The following is an 18,938-nucleotide window of genomic DNA, read 5'->3' as shown; positions in this document are numbered from 1 at the left end:
GTCACAGCAGGCAGGTGAGATGGGCCTCCATTTCTGATCTTTAAAAAGGGAAGACTGATATAGGTGCAGCAGACTTTAGTAGCTTGGTTCCTAATCAATTAAGGCTCTAAAGCATAAAACTAGCACTTTAAAGGTTAAAGAAGCCAGGGAGGGAGAGAGAAGAGCCAGGGTGTTGTATAGTGTTGGACTAAGACGGGGGAAACCAGGGGTCAAATTCTGACTCAGTCATGAAGCTCTCACTGGAAGAATTTGGGCCAGGAGCTATCTCTTAGCTTAACCTACCTCACAGGGTTATTGCAAGGATAAAATGGGGAGTGGAGATGGCTGTGACTTCTTGGAGGAAACAATCTAGATAGATAGATAGACAGACAGACAGACAGATAGATAGATAATGGACAGATAGATAGATAGATAGATAGATAGATAGATAGATAGATAGATATAGTTCAGGAACCACTCATTCTGCCTTCCCAGAATGCTCTGCATTCCAATCAATACATCTACACTGTGTTAAACAAAACAGATTTACGCAAGTGAGAGTTCAGTAGGTGTGTCATATATTATTAAAAGTTTATACATTGATTCACAGGGCCAGATTTTTCTGCTGACATGCTTTCAGTGAAGGGGAAAAAATCAATGGAGTTACCTTGGCAGACAATCTGACCCATTTGCATTTAATGGAATTTCAAAATTATTCAGTACTTAAAGAAACGGCTTTAACTTGGAACGCTATTTGAGCTCTGATTAATAAATCACTTAAAATTGTTTAAAAGATTTCCCGTCCCCAACTGGTTTTAAAAGCTTACAAGATTCCACTGAAACGAGCATGAATATTACACAGTAATGTAAAAGAAAGGCCCCTTCCATTGCTTTCCATAACATCCAAGGCCACAGGCAGCATTTACACACCCAAGTCATGTAATTTGGTCACCAATGTTTTGGTGACTCTCGGCCAAATACCTGAGCTGTCTCCACTGAAAAGTATTACGTGTCCCAGATGATTTTAGGATTCTAGATGACACCTTCAATTATCTATTTAAAGATTTATAAACCATGTTTTCATATTATATATATGCACATCAGTAAAAGTTAGCTGGATAAAGAATCTCTGGTTTGAAAGGCCTGTCTGAATAGTAGTGTTTCTAGGAAAGCATCTAATAAGGAGCAGTGGTGGTTTCTGACAAATATCTGTTGGCATGTGGGAGTCAACAGGATGACCAAAAATGTCCCATTAGAAGATCTCAGAAGTCAAGGTGGAGCATAAGGAACCAAGTTGTCCTTAAGGTACTTTGAGCCCAAGTTGTTCAGGGCTTTGTGAAGTAACACAAGAACTTTGAACTTGGTCCAGTAGCAAACTGGTAACCACTGGCAGCAGAGTGGCATGCTGCCAGTAGCCTGGTCCTGTGAGCAGTCTGGCTGCTGCATTCTGCACTAGCTGCATCTTCTGGATCAGACGCAAGATGGAGGTTTTATCTGTGCTTTCATACCTGCAACTGCTTATTCCCACAAACAAGGCACCACTTAGTGTCAGAGACAGAGAAACATGCATGAACTGGCCTTCACAGTTTCAAAAACAACTCATTGTTTTGGGTTCCGCACCTGTAGAGACAACCTTTCAAAGAATCTGAGGTAGTCCAAACGTAACATTGAACCACAGCTTGTAGAATTCAGCTTCCTGAGAATCTCAGCTTTGACTGGATAAAAAACTTCTTTTTTTTGCCCTTACGACTGAGAATATATGTTTGAAAAATTGACTGCATGCAGATGTGACACTGAACTACAGTCAGCAGGGTGTGAATGAGTCCAGCCTCTTATTGGGCTCGCCCCTACTTTTACATTGCTTTTCATTAACCAGTTGCGTTTTTCTGTAGTTTGCGTGTCAGCCGTGGCTGGTGTCAAGCAAGCCAACTTCAAATAGTGGTTTTTGACGCTGGCACATTTAAAGGAACCATTGTTAATAGTTTTGGCAAGCTGCCATTGGCCAAAAACTATAAGCAAAACTCGCAGCCCAAACTTGCTGGAGAAGGATGGAGGGGAGAGAATGCAAACCTTGGAGAAGGCTAGCCTTGTTTACGTCTGGTTAAACCACAGTTTAGTTGGATATCCAAACGTATTCTGTGTGCAGCTAATGCCTAGTAGAAGCCAGTGTGGCTCCTGGGCAAGATTCTCAGCAGACAAGGGTTGGGTCTTCAGTGTTCTCCATGGTTTGGTGCGATTCACCCAAGCCTCAGAGACACATGCACTTGTACACATCATCCTTTATTCACATGTGGTGATTCCCACCCTCCTTTCCTGCTGTGAGGTAAACTATGGTTTGCCATTTTGTCTGAACAAGAAGAGATATTTTTTTAAAGAAATAATTGAATTTTTTGTTTCACTTCAAAGCTTGGATGAAAGCCTGGGCTGTTGTACATTCCAAAGGGACAGGGTTTATCTGAAGTCACTACTTGTGAAGCAATTTTGCTGAAGGAATCCCTATTGATTTCCCATAACCCTCAACTCCACTAAAGAAGGACACTAACTATAGAAGCAACTTAATTGTGCAGTCACTGATTTTCAGTTAGACACTTACAACAGCAACAATGAAAATCAATACAAGTTGCCCAACTTATTAAGTCATTGTGGCAGCTGAGGTCATTAACTCACAGCACACACAAAAAGTAAGCACTTACTCGTGTCAGTAATAGTCCATGCGCTTGTTTAGCTGTTCCTATCATCCCTTCAAGAGGAGTCGTAAAACGAGCCAGCGCAGGCAGAGAACCAAACTAGCCACATGCCTGGGGTACAAAAATCCCTGGGCCACCTTTTTGAAACATACTTTTTAAAAAAGAGACAGCATGAAGAATGTGTTCAGAGGCCGCATTTTACAAGTGCTGTGAATTGAGTTTTGACATAACAAAAAACCCTGGCAAAAATAAGCCAGGAAATCCTGAACTGTCCACGGTGAATGCTTCAAGCGCCCCAATACAAAAATAAATAAAACTGAGAGGTTCTGTGAGTCTATCACCCACTGACAAAATAGGCTGCCCACTGCACCTTTGCCTGAGCCAGCATTTTTGCTCTACATCTACCCAATAGTCTTTTCAGGGGGTAAGCTATTCCCTCCCATCTCTACAGCAGGAGCAACTGAAATACTGAATTTCTCTCTCAATACAGTGCACCTAAGAATTACTTGACATCAGAAAAGGTTGCCTATTGTATCTCTGCATGAGACACTGCACTGGGATTGCCTTCTTCCAAGTAGGAGGCACACACAGACTGATTCACAGAAAGAGGTTGGGCATTTTTCAGAGTTGGCAATCACTTACTCATAACCGCTCTTATTTTTTTAATAAAAACAACAATATTTATAGATTTCCCTTCCTCAAAAGAGCTCAAGGAGGTGTCTATCAAAATACAGCAAACTAAAAACATTATAACAAATCATTAAAACAGATAGAAAGTTTACTCCTGAGCAGCTATTATCAGACTGCAAAAGCCTGGCTAAATAAAAAGGTGTCCAATTGATGTTCGAAAGCCAGCAACATGGGAGACAGACACAGCTCTAGGGGGAGAATGTTCTTAAAGTAAACCTCCTGGGGGTACAAGAGTAAAGCATCCATCCGCTTTTATTTTTGAGCCAAACCGTGTTTCCACTATTAGAAGGCTAGGCGACACTGTGGTAAGTGAACAACAACAGCGAGTGGTTCGGAGTATGGAAGAAACATGGCAATAGAAAAGTGGCGATTCAGGTGATATACACCACTATATAACCTCCACAAGAAGAAATGTCAACTATGAAATGCTAGAAAGAAAAAGGACACTTTCTTTAAAACAAAACTGTACATACTATAAACATCAAAGGCCAGAAAAACTGAAATAAAAGAGCATATGAGAGATGCAAACTCTCAAGCAGGGAATGCCTTGAATACCAAGCCTGCCAAGGTCATTGATCGAGTAAGAGCCTCTTAATGTTAAAGCACCAGAAGGAGAAGGAGCAGATGGAAAAGGAGCTACAGATGGGCCAGCTAGAACACCTGGGTTTCCATGCTCAACTCTTCCGCAACAACATAATTGGTCTTTGCTTCTTGAATCCAGAGCAGCCATACTTACTGTTTTGAGAGAGAAAGGGACCGATTTTTCAGAGCACACAGTCAATTCCCCATTTTTCTGCTGCCGGTAAACCTCCAGAGCATCAACTAACTGGGTTCCTTGGGACAGCCGGTGCCGTTTCCTTGCCTGTTAGGAACACCCAACATGCCTGTAAAACTCAGGTAGGAGGCACAATGTCTCCTTTTAACCCAGTGGCTTTTCAAAAGTTCCTACATTGATGGGATTCCTTTCCCCACAACCGGTCTGTCATGGACACTGCAAAGTATTCTAGGCATTTGCTAGAGGACAAAGAGTTCACCTAGGAAAGTGGCCAGGCCAGCTGGATGTTAGCATGGTCCTGTATCACAAGAATCCACCCTAGAATGTAACTGAAACTCCATAATGAGGAAGACATGAGTCAGACTGGCGTGTCTAGTTTGCTATTGACTCTGCCATTTGGGTCTTAAGTTGCTGAGCTAGGACCCAACTATTGCAGGTGTGGGGAACTTGGGCACGGGGGCCAAATGCACACTTCAGGCTTCTCTATCTAGCCCTTGGGACTCTCCTGAAGCCACACACCCCTCTCCCAGACCATAACACTCCCCAGCCCTGTTACTGTGTCCTTTTTGCCTGGCTGGAACATGTCCTTTAACTGTGATCATGCTTAGTATTTGCATGGATGGCTGTATTTGTAGAAAAACCTTTGAGTGGCTGGAATGTCATCTACTCTGCAAGAAAATCCATCTTGCCCCATCAGTTTCAGCCTCTGTTCCTTTCCATCCTCAAGAAAGTGCCCACAAAGTACCCCTGTTTTTTGCCAACTCTGTCCTAGCTATGATGAACTTACATTCTAACACAGCTACAATTTAAGATGTTTGGGGAATAGAAAGGCTGCATGCTTTAACCAGTAAGATCAGGGACGAGGAATTTCTGTGGCCCTCCAAATGTTGCTGAGCTACAACTCCCATCACCCCCAGCAAAGAGGGACAATAGTCAGGAATAATGAGAGTTGTAGATCAGCAGTATCTGGAGGAAAAAAATATAAACTAAATTTTACATCAACTGAATTTTAGATTAAAAGAAATTCTAATTGTTGTGTGTCAAATGGAACAACATTTTAAAACCATTTTAGCTCTGGTGTTGTAACAAGGCATGAAAAACGTAATAAAGATGGCCTGTCCTTCCAAAATGACTAGCACGTTTCATTCATTTTATGTCCAGTTATCTCACACTTTCTCCAGTATCTCAGAAAGTTATCTTTCGGTGATATGCATTTGTCTTTACATTTAGTCAGTTGATTAAAAGGCAGACGATAAATGAACACAAACATTTTTTTTAAAAAATCAGCGGACAGCCCTCAAATAAAGCACTTCAATTTTAAGATATGCCTGTAATTAATCTTGCCTTGTAAATGTTCCCAAAAGTTAATAGCCTATTTTTTAAAAAACCCTATTATTAGCCCATTGGGCACTGACAGGAGAACATAGAATTGAATTTAAATGCTGAGAACAGAAGTGGCAGCTTCTCTCCTCATTTCTATGAAAGGTGCAAAGGGGAAACTGAGGGCCCATCCACACTTCCACTAGGAAGAATGGGTTTGAGTGATTTTCTGCTTATCCCATGCTTTTTGGACACAGTTTCCAGCAGTTTTCTGTTTGCCCGACTGCTTTGCTGGGGGAAACCCAGTATTTAGCACTGAATTGGAGCAAGCGTCAAAAAGACCCGTGTTTTCCTTGAGGAAAGTGATGGGACATGCGTAAGTCTGGATGAACCCTGTATGTTCCATCCATCCTCCGCAAACCTGCTCATTCATCTGCATGCAATTCCTGGTCACTGCAAGCAACCAGACTAGTGCTTAAATACAAGGCTGAACTAATAACAGGCTTCTGTGGGAGAAACCGGGGGGCGGGGGGAATCAACAGTCTGGTTTGGGTTGTGACTCAGTCCTACTAATCTGTACATTTTTAATTGACGTGCTGATCCATAATTGGACTGATGGAAACCTGAATTAATTTTGCTGGCAGAAAACTTTACTCACCTGCTGGTCTGTTTCTAATGAGCGAATCCTTTTCCTATCTGCTATAAAATCATCATCTCCAACTTCATGCAAAGACGCCTGCTTCTTTGCAGAGAGTTTGGAAGCGAGTGTGGTTCTTGGGATCTCGCCTGCTATGGCAACATATAAAATAGAAAATCCCTATTATTTAGCCACTGTAGAAAAAAACAAATCACTACAAATATGGCAAGAATAAAATAGCACCGCCAGCTACCCACATTATCACAAAACTAGCACACAACAGAACATTAGAAAAGAAGTGAAATGCTAACATTTATAATTGAACCCAAAGCTAGCAAACTCCTCTGCTGGTCAGCAGAAAGATCAGTATGACCTCCCCTTCCCCAACTGCTTTGTTATGAATTTCTAGCTCCATCTGCACAATACATTTAAAGCAGAATCATACCACTATCAGACCCCTAATACACCTCGTAGAGCTACCATTTGCAGAGTGGTTTAATAGTCAATCCCTCATCTCAGAGAAGGTGTGAATTGTAGCTCTCTGAGAGGAATTGGAGCCTCCTAAGAACTCTCAGCACCCTTAACAAGTTGTAGTTCCCAGGCTTCTTTGGGGAAGCCATGGATGTTTAAAAAGGTATGGTGCTGCTTTAAATGTGTAGTGCAGATGAGGCCTCTGTCTTGGGCAGTATACACCGACTCTGCTGCAGCACTGTGTGTTCCAAGGTTTCCACAGCTGGCTGACCATATTGACACTAGTGCTGCTCCAAAGGGATCCTTCTCATTTGTCCTATTATCACTGAATAGATGCTAGAGAAAAAACTATTCTTTATTGAATCTTATAAAAACCTTTTCCAACAAAATCTGGAAGCCAAAATAAAAGATAAAACAACCCTTCAATCCAACATTTTTCATGTCTCTGCTGTAACATTCACAGCTCATAATGTAGCAGTAGGGAATCTCTGGCCCATAGGTCCAATTAGGCTCACCAAGCCCCTCCATCCCATTTGGCCACAGGGCCAAGCCACACCCAGCTACCATCTATCACAGGGTTTCCCAAACTTGGGTCTCCAGCTGTTTTTGGACAATTCCCATCAACCCTGACCACTAGTTCTGCTAGCTAGAGATGATGGGAGCTGTAGTCCAAAAACAGCTGAAGACCCATGTTTGGGAAACCCTGACCTAACATCAGGTATGGGACAGGCAAAGTCACAGCTGCAAACAGTGCCAAATAAAAGTATGGAACTTCTACAAGTTCCAGATCAGAGTCATTCTGCACTTTCAAGAAATAGGTCCTACACTTTGAAACTCCCTGCCCATTGATATTAGGTAGTCACCTTGATGTATTTTTTTGTGCCTGCTAAAAACTCTTTTGTTCCAGCAAGTCTAGCCACATGTAATTTCAACAGACTGTTTATTTTAAACTTCTTAAATGTCTCATGTTCTAATAAGGGTATATTTATTAAATAAACAAGCACAAGTAATGGCTTAAAAAGAGCCATTCTTCTTTGCAGCCCCAGCTTTACCTTTGGTTCTCTCCCTATCATGCAGCTTTTGGAATGAACTGAAGATATTTAGGAGTTTCTGAGTGTCTCAGATCCCTTCCAAAAACAGTGACAAGGAAAGGTGTCAAATGCAAAAGGCACACTTCCAACAGTTTCTGTGCTAATTTATTTTTCTTACACCTGACTTCAGCTGACTGGCAGTGGAGACTACAGCTCCCATCATCCCTAGCTAGCTGCCCACCTGTCAATGCAGCCTGCAGAGGGTTAGGTTATTTTCAAACCCAATCCTCTAGCCAAAAGTGGTTCCTTACAGGGGTCCTAATGCAACAGTTCTGATATTACTGCCCTTCATCTGAGCATCACAGGGCAGCTTACAATATAAAAATACAAAACTTCATAACCTACTAACAAATGAACACAGTAACACACACACACCGATATGGTTCAAAAGGCCATGGTGCCCTGCTTATTATCCCCCTCAAATGAAATTATGAATTGAACCTCAGAAGATACTAACCCATATGTCGTGTTACTAAACACATCTGACCAATAATCCCAACTTTTCCTTTTAAGGCCACCAACTATTGTAAAGCTTCCTGACCTAATTGCCTGGAGGCTATATCTTACAATGGGTCTTTGCAAGCTCACCCTTGAAGGACATCAGTGCTGCACGTGCCCTTCAAAGCAGTCTAAGAAACCTTCCAAGAGGTGGTTTGAAAATTACCTTTGTTTCTTGACTTGGTTCCACTTTTCATGGGTGTCACTATTCCACTGTTGGTGAAGGAACAAGATGCGTCTTGGCTCACCTCTACACTGTTCTGGGCCTGAGCTGCATGACAGCGACAGCCACATGGCATCAAGGTCTCTGGCTTCTTGCATTCCTTTGAACATGGCAAGTCATCAAGTGATTTGTCTGAAGAGCAAATAGGGGAATATTATTCACCTTTTTTCAAAACTCCAAGAAAGAGGGAGCCCAGTGAAGATCACCTCAGGACCTGATCCAGCTGGACTCCGCCCCCCCCCCTCACAACAAGAGTCACCCACCAAGAAGTGTTCCAGGAGAGAGGGCTCATGGTGTCATTTGCATGCCGTGACACAGAGAGGTGTGTGTTGGGAACAGTTTACATCAGAAAAGTTTCCAATGCCACAGAGCAGCGATAAATCCCCTGAAAAATATGAACTTCAAATTCAAAACTACCAAGCTGGCCTAATACAGTATTTGTTATTGGCAAGCATTCATTGTTACTAATGATCTCATGAAAAGGATTTTCTTTTCCCAGCAGAAAAAATGAAGCAATGAAAAAAAATCCGCTCTAAATCACTGATGTGGCCATCATTATCAGCACATTGGTGGGTTTGGGGAGTGTATCCAGGAATGCTTTGATTTGCAAACCCCTGTGGGATTTTTAAATTTAAAATTAAGCTCAGTATATAAATAAATAAAGTGTGTTTTAATGTTCTCAAGTTGAGCGGATATAGGATAAGGCGGCCATTCTGCTGGTGCAGCAACAATGCATCTACTACATCAGGACAGATAAAAGAAAGTGCTTCTTTTTGCAGCAACACAGTTAAATTATGGAATGTGCTCCCACAGTAGGCAGTGGCAGCCACCAGCTTGGAGGGTTTTAAAAGAGGACTGGACCAATCCATGGCTATAAATGGCTACTAGCCATCATGGTTATGCTCTGCTTCCATGGTCAGAAGCAGTAAAGTTTCCGAATACCAGTAGCTGGAAAACACTTGGATCCTGGTTGCAGGCTTCCCACAGGTAGCTGGTTTGCCGCTGTGAAAACCAGATGCTGGTCTAGATGAGCCACTGGCTTGATCCAGCAGACTCTTCTTAGGCTCACATTTCACCCCACCCCAGCATATCTGGGCTCTGCCCATCAGCGAGCTCAAATTCGAAACAATCGAAGATGAATTGGGTGGCAGCTCTAGTTATCAAGCGTTGAGAATCCAGTAAGGTAACATGCCCAGACTGGACCTGAGTCATGCACTGCGGTGAGCTCAGACCTTACTCAACCTCCTCATCCTTGGAAGGTGGATCGTAATTCCTTTTGTGCCCAGGGACCCCACTGTCCTCCTGAATTGTATGCTAAACATTGCAGCAGAACTCAATAATGAATAAATGACAGTCAACAGCTACTTGAATAATTTACAGACCCAGGAAAAAAGACATCTTCCAGCCAACTGGGCCTCATAATTTCAGGAAGCCGACTATGCATTTCCTATGAACAGGGTGACCGGAGGCAAAGGAACATGGGGAGATCCCAATGCAGATTCAGACCATTGGTCCATCTAGCTTGGTATTGTCTACACTGACTGGCAGCAGCTCTCCAGGATTTCAGGCAGGGAGTCTCTCCCAGCCCTATCTGGAGATTCCAGGGATTGAACATGGGATCTCCCACATGCATAGCAGATGCTCTATGGCTCTTCCCCTCCAAAAAACGCCAGGATGGCTCCTGTACCTTTGAATAAAAGAGGAATTTTCAGAATGAGCTGTTACACAGGGATAAAAAAGCCCCATCCTCCCTTGCCCTCAAACACCTTCAAATGCCCTGATTATCTAATACTGTCGCTTTTCTAAAATAAGCACAGCCATGCAGACGGGCCTCTCTAGGGGAAAGCCTCCAAAGCTGAGACTCTACTAAATGGCTTACCGTAAAGTGACTGTTGCCATGACAATGCAGAGCAAAGCAACGCCAGGCTTTTCCCGCTTCCAGTAGGACTCTCCAACAGGCAGTGCTGCTTGGAGTTGAGCCCCTTCACAATCTGTGAGTAAATAAATATAATAAGCACAGGGGATTGTAAACCATCTTGAGTGAATGATATTAGTGCAGTAACGTTTTTTAAAAAATAATATCATCTGAAATACCCAGCACAGCCTAAGAAAGTATTTGCTCATCCTGGAGGAAACTATTAGGTTGCAGAGGGGTATGTTTTGTAGGTTCCGATAGTTGCTTCAATAAACCATAGTTCAAACTAACTGCAGTTCCCAGTACTGATGTTAACACCTGTGGTCAGTTTGCTAGGACACTAAGGAGCAGAGAGGAGTGAGGAACCCAAAACTCCAGCAGCTTTTTCACACCCTGTTTCAGAGTAGGATTGGAGAACCTGCAGCCTGCAGGTCAAATCAGAACCAGCAGATGTCCCAATTCGCCCACAATTCGCCCATTTTCCCCAACCCTGCTCACCTGTCCCTCACCTGACCTCATATGTGTGGGACAAATGAAGACAGGGCTGCAAAGAAACAATCGGGAGCCTTATAGATGGACAAGGCTTGCTGTAAGTGCCGATCAGTGCTTTTTCCTTTCTCCTCCTGTGATGAGGCTGCATTTTAATGTTGTATTTTAATCTTGTTTTTTAAGTTGTATTTCAATCAACTTGTTTTTATTATTGGTTGTTAGCCACCCTGAGCCCGGTCTTGGCTGGGGAGAGCGGGGTATAAATAAATTTTATATTATTATTATTATTATTATTATTATTAGAACACATCCCACAGGGAAACACTTTCTTTGCCTGCAGTTTGATTTTAAACTATGTGGGGCCAAAGAAGCAGGGTTTGCAGCAGGTGCATATTCTGTTTCTTTTACCAGCGCAATTTGATTTCATAGGGCGAAGGCTTCACCTGATGTCAGCTGATGACAGGTGGGCAGTCCCCACCTACCTGTCAAAGTGACTCCAAGGCATTAGAAGAAGTCTGGATTCAGTCTGCCCCAGTTTAGAGCAATGTCCAAACCAGACCAAGATATGAGCCTTATTGCAAATTTCATTCTCGGTTCTGTAAACATTTCTAAATGGTTTTGGGTTTGAGGTTTGCATTTGAAAAGCAAGCAAGCAAACAAACCCAAAAACAAAACTCAACCATAAAACAGAAATTTTAGGAAACGTTTTAAAATGAAGACTACTAGAAAAGGTTGAGAAATCTGATTTACTTGACTGTAACTACAAATCTCATTGCAATGAATAAACTTACTGCATTCATCATAGCAAGCTGTGAAGGGTATGCCTTGCAAGGGAAGAGAATTTTCACACCTCCAATGGTGTATTCTGACGCTGATGAAGCCATAACCACATTGAGTTTTCAGAATTCTTGATTAAAATCTGCAAGATTAAAAAAAAAGCAAAGTTGTTCTAAATGATGCACAGGATGCTGTAGGAACATGGCAAAAGCCACAAAGAATGAGAGAAAAATAAATGCAAACTGCTTGCAACTAGTAAGACATTTCATTCAGTCTTACATGAAGTTAGACCATTGGTCCATCTAGCTCAGAACTGTCTAAAATGACTGGCAGTAGCTCTCTAGGATTTCAAACCCGGGCTCTCTCCAAGGCTAACCTGGAGACTCCAGTGACTGAACTTGGACCTTTCTTTTCCTGTGAAGCATGTGCTCGAACACTGAGCTTTTGTCCCCCACCTAAAAATAAAGTTTGTGTCCTCATGCCTCTGGATAAAGGGCTGAATTACATAGGAAGCTGCTTTACACCAAGTAAGACCATCAGTCCATGTAGCTCTGTATTATCTACACTGACAGCTGCAGTTCTCCAAGATTTCAGTTAAATATCTTTCACAATCTTACCTTCTTTGTAAACCACTTTAAAGCTTTATTTACAATTAAATGGTATACAAATTATGTTAAAATATAATAGATGGCAATCAAATTTATGTATCAACCTTCCTCTCAGGATGGTACACAAGAAGCTAAAATGCAAAACAGCAATAATAATGGAAAGTAATCAATTATTTCAACAAAACCACTGTATGAAAGAGTAACTACACAAAAAACCAAGAACATTTTTTAAAAACCTGCTAGTTCCTAGTGTGTTCAATTGTAGCTATGAGTTTCTGGCTTTTGTGTGTCTTCAAAACTGAAGGAAACTTTGTGCCAGAGGAGATTAAATTTCTATTCCACCCTTCCTCTCAAAGGAGTCTAGACCAACCAGCAACACAATAGTAAAATAAATGTTTATGTTGCATCAGGACTGCATACCCCAAAGTGCCCATAAAATATTTCAGGCCATCTTTGTGCATAAGGGTAATAACAAGAGGTTGGTGGTTTTTTAAAAAATCTGCCTTACAGAAATGTTTGGTTATTTTTTTAAAATCAAGAATCAAAACACTCACGTGTCTGGTTTTTATTTTTAATGGCTTGTGAAATGCTTAGTATCGCCGTTGCAGCCAAAGTTAGTCCTACGCCTAAGTAAGCCATGAAAAGTAATATGCCTGACTAACTTAGGTCCATTGATTTCAATAGGCCCACACTCAAAACTAGAACTTAGTTGGATTCACACCTATAGATTTGAAGCACCGCCATTTAATAAGTAACAGCAACCAACTTGTGTATGGAAAGAAAAGCAGGGGAAGAAAGCCAATTTTGTCCCACTCAGCCATAGCTGGAGGAGACCCATTGAAATGAATGGTCCTCAGTCCTATCCACGCATTTCAATGGGGCTACGCGGAGCAGGGCTGACACGGATACAACCCAGTGTGAACTGTTTTTAGGACAACTATTATGTGGGTTTTGAAACACCACCTCATAATTCATGTTATTTTGAATTCTGATTTATAAATAACGGGGGAGGGGCGAGAGAGAAACGCCGCTTTTCTTTCCTCCTAAGCTTACGAGGCTTTATATACATAAATATACACACAGAGAGAGATTTATGTAATATATATATATTATATATGTAGCTGCTCCTTCATCGGGCAGAATTAACGGTCAACATACGCTCCCCCTCTTCAAAAAAAGGATGGAATAGCTAAGGGATCCTCCCCCCCCTCTCCGCTTGCGAGTTGGACTCGCCCAGCCCGCGCGTATCAAGCCCAGGCCCGCGCGCGCAGAAGAGCCACACTTTTTACCTCAGGAATCGGGTTCTCTTCGGTTTAGATGAGCCCTCCTTCCCGCCTGTTTTTCCTCGTCCCACGGCGCCCGTCTCCATCCGGCACCTCAGCCAATCACTGGCGAGACACGGGCTGCCGCCGGCCAATCGAGAGCCGCGAGCGTGTCCAATCCAAACGTCCTGCGATTATTCTAATCGGAACTCAAGGCTTGGCGTGTCTTCCGGGTTCCTGCTGTTGCCTAGGTAGCCGCTCGGTTAGTGCGGCCTACCTGAATTTCAGGCGTCTCTGCCTCCTCCCCTAAATTTCCCAAGGTGGAGATTCTCTGGCCATCGCTTACCACATTTTTGAAGGATGTCTGTGCCATGTTGCGTGACAGAAACCCCATAAATCATCATAATCGAATCGTAGGATTGGCAGGGACCCCAGGGTCATCTGGTCCAGCCCCCTGCAATCATAGGCATAGCCATAGTACATCAGTTGTTTTTATTGATTTACTTGATGGGGACACTCTACCCATTACACCAGGAGTCTGCAAACTTTTTCAGCAGGGGTCCGGTCCACTGTCCCTCAGACCATGTGAGGGGCCGGACTAGATTTTGAAAAAAAAAAAAACAATTCCTATGCCCGAAAATAACCCAGAGATGCATTTTAAATAAAAGCACACATTCAACTCATGTAAAAACACCAGGCAGGCCCCACAAATCACCCAGAGATGCATTTTAAATAAATGGACACCTACTCATGTAAAAACACGCTGATTCCCGGACCGTCCGTGGCCCAGATTTAGAAGGCGATTGGGCCAGATCTGGCCCCCGGGCCTTATTTTGCCTACCCATGCATTACACCATACTGACTCTTAAAATCAATTAACTTGCACTTAAATACTCATAAAATCAATGGGAAGAAAGGTAGTTTCTCAAGTGCCACGCATCTCAATGATAAGAAAAAAATGCACTGTAGCTTACTAAGTTTGGTTAGGAAGGTCACAAGAGAGAGGCGGTGGTCACTCCTATATTAAAATCACAGCTACATGCTTAAAGTTGTCACTTTCTATCATAAGGTTACCAGACGTCCCCATTTCCCAGGACAGTCCCCAGATTTACAAATCAGTCCACTGACAAAATCCATCTATTTAGTAGGAAGTTGAAAAGTGTCCCCGGATTCATTGAAAAAAATCTGGTAAATTTATTCTATCACAATGTGCAATATAGGTTCCTCCACTTTCCTCTTTAGAGAGGACTTATGATGGGTATTTTTGGCACAGAGGTTGCCATCAATTAGCTTACAGGGACATCTTGTGGTTGGCGCGAGTTTTTCATTTTTTAAAACACTGCATTGCTTCTGCCGATTTTTGGCTTTGTTTCTAGTACAGTGGTACCTCGGGTTACATACGCTTCAGGTTACAGACTCCGCTAACCCAGAAATAGCGCTTCAGGTTAAGAACTTTGCTTCAGGATGAGAACAGAAATTGTGCTCTGGCAGCGCGGCGGCAGCTGGAGACCCCATTAGCTAAACTGGTGCTTCAGGTTAAGAACAGTTTCAGGTTAAGAACGGACCTCCGGAACGAATTAAGTACTTAACCCGAGGTACCACTGTACAGCCAAAACAACGTTGCCCTAGTGCTGGTAATGGATTGTGTGTTTTATGTACTACTGTTTTTTACTAGCCTCTTATCCTTCTTAACGGAGTATGCCAGGGATTGAACCTGGGACCTTCTGCATGCAGACAGTTCTCAACCCAATGAGGTCTGTTCCCAGCTACCACTCCTCTCTTAAGTTGTAGCTCCTTGGGAAGATCCCCATTTGAACCTGTAGCTGGTTGTAATGTTCCAGAGTTTTATTAAGCAAAAATCTCAGTTCACAACGCTTCACTTGTTACACAGGTAACCCGTGGTCTTCTGCATCTAGGAGATGCCATTTTCTTCATTTTTATTGCAGAAGTTTGCATCTGAGAAATGTATAGAAAGTGTTGATTCCATATGTGAAATGCAGCCAGACACCACTCTGCATCACTTTCATACCCACATTCACATAAGGTTACCACTCTCCTAAAGAATTATCCACCTCCTCAGAGGAATTATCCACTCCTCTGAACTGTGAGCAACCCTTTCAGAACCCAGAATATGCATGAAGATTCAATAGGCAAGACACAGCTGATAATGCCACAAGTTGCATACAAGTTATCATTACAGAAAACAAGTGTGATATGCAACAGAATGTTGCAGCATGATGTACTCCTGTACCGAGTTCCAGCCAACCGACCAAGCCAATAATTTTCTATTCAATTTCCCACCCCCATTTCCCCACCCTTTCTAACAGTCAGTCCCCCATTTGCTGTACTTTTGCAAACCTTTGTGTCCTCACAAGTCTCTTGATGCTCCCCCCTTTTTGTGTATGGGTGGCTCCATTTGGACTCCTTACGGATGCATGCTCAGAGAATAAGCTTGCTATTATTATATAAGACATATACATGATGATATACAGTATATATATAAAGACAGACAACGCGCTGGAACAGTACAAATATTTATAAGAAACGCACAATGTCCACTGGGTCTTCATTGAAATAAAATGCTCCCAATGGTATATAAAAATATTACAAGCCTAAGAAAACCAGAAGACATGAAAACATATGTACATATTTTACAACAGTCTAAGAAATCACTCTCTTACAGCCGGCTAAAATATTTAAAAACAGTATATTAAGAAGGTAATACTGCCATATAGAATTGGGTTTTATCCAATGCAGAGTAGACCCACTTAATAGACATCATTTAGGTTCATTAATTTCAGTGGGTCTACTCTGAGTAGGATTTAGCTGGATACAATATAACCTCAGCCGAAAATGCAGCCAAAGGAGGTTTCAGAACAGCACTGTCAGGATCAATCTGGTGGTTTCACTGAAGAATCAAACAACAGTGATGAAGAATTTTAAAATCAAACAGGAGGCAACTGTCCATCTTTAGAAGAGGCAGTTTTGACACTTGGCCCTACACTGACTGATCCCTATACCATAAAATTGCAACATCCAACCCCTTTTGTGTACATGAACCATGAAGGCTCTTCTGCATTCAATGACTGCCTTGGATGTCCCACTAAACCATGGTTAAAAGTAAACTATTTCACATGAACAATGAGTGTGGTGGTATGTGCTCTGCTCAAAAGTCTCCATTCTGTTCCTCTATCGGGGAGGAAACCAGCACTCGCAGCCTTGTTTCCCTCAAACAAACCGCAAACAGTATGCCAAGAACAAAACTTAAGCTTGGAGAGGAAAAACCATAAGCGCTGGTTAGCACATGACGTGAAGTCAGTCTCTGGTTTCTTTCTTTCCTGGTGCAGCAGGAGCAGGATGGAGCAAAGGCAATGACTTTGGAGCAAGGTGCACCAGGATGCTGCTCCTTAACATTATGCCAGTTTATTTTTAACAAGAGTTTAAATGTGACGGCCAAACCAAGCCATTGTGCAAAAACACACACAGAAAACGGTAGAGATATGCATATGTACTTGGAAGATTGCACCTGATTATCAGGGAGAGGCATTTCGCTACTAAAATGGTAACTTCTAAGCAATAATAATAAGCAGGATATGTGAAGGACTTCCTAACTGGACCACTGAAACAGCCATCTGAGATGCAATTCTTTTTACCTAAATCAACCAGGATTAAAAACTTGAGGGTTCTTGACTTACAAAAGGATCACTTCAGAAATATTTGCTCCCCTTTCATGGCGAGGAAAAACATGAACATTGCTTCAGGCTTCGTATGTCCATTTTTTACACTCTGAGAATTAGCACACCATAAGAGAGTCAAGACACCCCACATCTTTCCTTAAAAGCCGTACTGAGATTAAAAAAACCCCAAAACAAACTGAGCTTAGCTCTGTGCTACCTGAACACTTATCAGAACTTATTTTTGACACAGCAACATCACAACAATAAAAATGCATTTCAATAAAACTGCTTTTGGTACTTTCCCCCACGCAGGCATCTCTAAACATATTGAACAGCCAAGTTCACACAGTGCTTTTAAAAACATGATTTTAGGGTTTGTTCCCCCCTCCCCCATAAAAATCTGCAGCAAAATTCACATTTGCCAAAGATACTATAAAATGTTGGTACTTAAAACTGGAAATTTGACTAGGAAACAAAGCATTAGTTGTGAGGGAGTCATAGACAGCTGGGGACCTGGGTGCAAAATCTGAGAAATGGAAAATTGCCAGCTGACCCATCAACTCACCTGCTGCCCCTCCTAATGGCTAAGAAGAACTTCGCAGTCCCAGCCAACCACCACATAGCCACTTCAGGTGATGCCAAAATTCTGTTTGTTGCATTGATCGAGAGTTTCCTACTGCCCCCTTTCCTAAAAAAAATACCCCTGCTGACCACTCTGGGACTTTCAAACCTCAGCTGGCTCTGAGCAAGCAAACAGGGGCAACAGGAAAGAAACCCCCACCAAAACTGACCCAGTGGGGCCTACCACTACATGCAGACTTTTATTAAACAATCAAAAAAGTTGCATCTCTCTCTTTCTCTCTCTCCAGTTCCTTTCAAACTCTCCTTGTTCATTTCACAAACCAGCCTTCATCTCTGGAGCATCTGCTTGAATGGAAGTTGTCCCACAGATTTCAGACTGTGGTTCGGCTTTAACTCAGGACACAGGGCAGAAGAGAACCATCTGAGACACTGAAGAAGTAGAAAATGGCAGGGTAGCAATTTCTCCATTTCACGAACTCACAGTAGGTCAGCTTTTGCAAGCCTCTCACCTCGAAAAACCACCAAATATGGATTCCGGAAGGAGTTGACACGGAGACCACTGCAAAAACCTTAAGATGCTTTCACTGAAAGCGGCGTTTGTCTGCTGCATCCACAACTTTGCATTAAAGCCAAAGCTAATGAAAAATATACAGTTTCCTTCCAAGCCAATTTGTAGCTTCACTTTGGCCTGGAAAGCTTCAGTTTGGAATTTACCAACCAGAAGTCAGCATCCGCCACCAAGTACCCAGCAACGGCCCTTTCCATTTCGGGCACACCTTAAACTCCGCCGACACTCATGTTAATTATTTCGATGAAAGTATTTTCGATACACTGGCATAGCTGGACGTTGGGATCCAAGCTGCTGGTGTCTCCCGGTCCAGTTTTATGACCCGGCTCTTTGTGAAGTCTTGTTCGCTCGTAAGGTTTTTCCTTCAGTTGCTGGAGACCTGGGGGACAAGTCAAGGCATTGCAAAGTGAAGTGGCACTTAAGGTAAAAAAAAAAAAAAATCAAATATTTATGTACTTTGAGGCAGCAAAGGAAAGGGTAGAAACTTGGTGGCAGTGCCAATTATCATTCTTATTTTACAAAAAAAGTCTCAAAGTGACTCATGCAGAGTAAACAAAAGGCTCCAGGTTTTACTTCTGGAATCTCCAGTTTAAAAGGCACCAGGAAGCAGGAGATGAGGAAGACCTGTATTCTGCCTTGGACCCTGCAGAGCTGCTACCAGCCAGAGTAGACAGAGTAGATGGGCAAAT

At 42.5% G+C, this 18,938-nt stretch overlaps 2 protein-coding genes across 21 annotated transcripts in view; both read right to left on the bottom strand.

Annotated features, from left to right (window-relative positions):
• The window catches only part of BRIP1 (BRCA1 interacting DNA helicase 1), a 215,458-nt gene extending 201,667 nt beyond the window's left edge, over positions 1 to 13,791 (bottom strand). For 7 of the 16 annotated variants that reach the window (XR_014541889.1, XR_014541890.1, XR_014541891.1 and 4 more), the window contains exons 1-6: positions 13,450 to 13,790; positions 11,567 to 11,694; positions 10,251 to 10,362; positions 8,315 to 8,503; positions 6,110 to 6,240; positions 4,093 to 4,218 (exon numbers count right to left, since the gene is read on the bottom strand). Coding sequence is in view for 6 of the 16 variants with exons in the window: in XM_083587449.1 (XP_083443575.1) it covers positions 4,093 to 4,218; positions 6,110 to 6,240; positions 8,315 to 8,503; positions 10,251 to 10,362; positions 11,567 to 11,659 (651 nt within the window). In the remaining 10 variants the exon portion in view is untranslated. Of the gene's footprint in view, positions 1 to 4,092; positions 4,219 to 6,109; positions 6,241 to 8,314; positions 8,504 to 10,250; positions 10,363 to 11,566; positions 11,695 to 13,449 lie in introns of all 16 variants that reach the window. The other 9 variants (XR_014541893.1, XR_014541894.1, XR_014541895.1 and 6 more) reach the window with 3 other exon arrangements.
• Positions 13,792 to 15,246: 1,455 nt separating this feature from the next.
• The window catches only part of INTS2 (integrator complex subunit 2), a 30,689-nt gene continuing 26,997 nt past the window's right edge, over positions 15,247 to 18,938 (bottom strand). For 4 of the 5 annotated variants that reach the window (XM_083587457.1, XM_083587460.1, XM_083587458.1 and 1 more), the window contains exon 25: positions 15,941 to 18,628. In XM_083587457.1, the coding sequence (XP_083443583.1) occupies positions 18,459 to 18,628 (170 nt within the window). In that variant the 3' untranslated portion in view covers positions 15,941 to 18,458. Of the gene's footprint in view, positions 15,379 to 15,940; positions 18,629 to 18,938 lie in introns of those variants that run through there. The other variant, XR_014541899.1, reaches the window with a different exon arrangement.

This window comes from Podarcis filfolensis, assembly GCF_964270895.1.
Source record: "Podarcis filfolensis genome assembly, chromosome: 15".
Taxonomy (NCBI): Eukaryota; Metazoa; Chordata; class Lepidosauria; order Squamata; family Lacertidae; genus Podarcis; species Podarcis filfolensis.
Note: the sequence above shows the minus strand (reverse complement) of the source record. Positions and strands in the feature narration are given on the sequence as shown.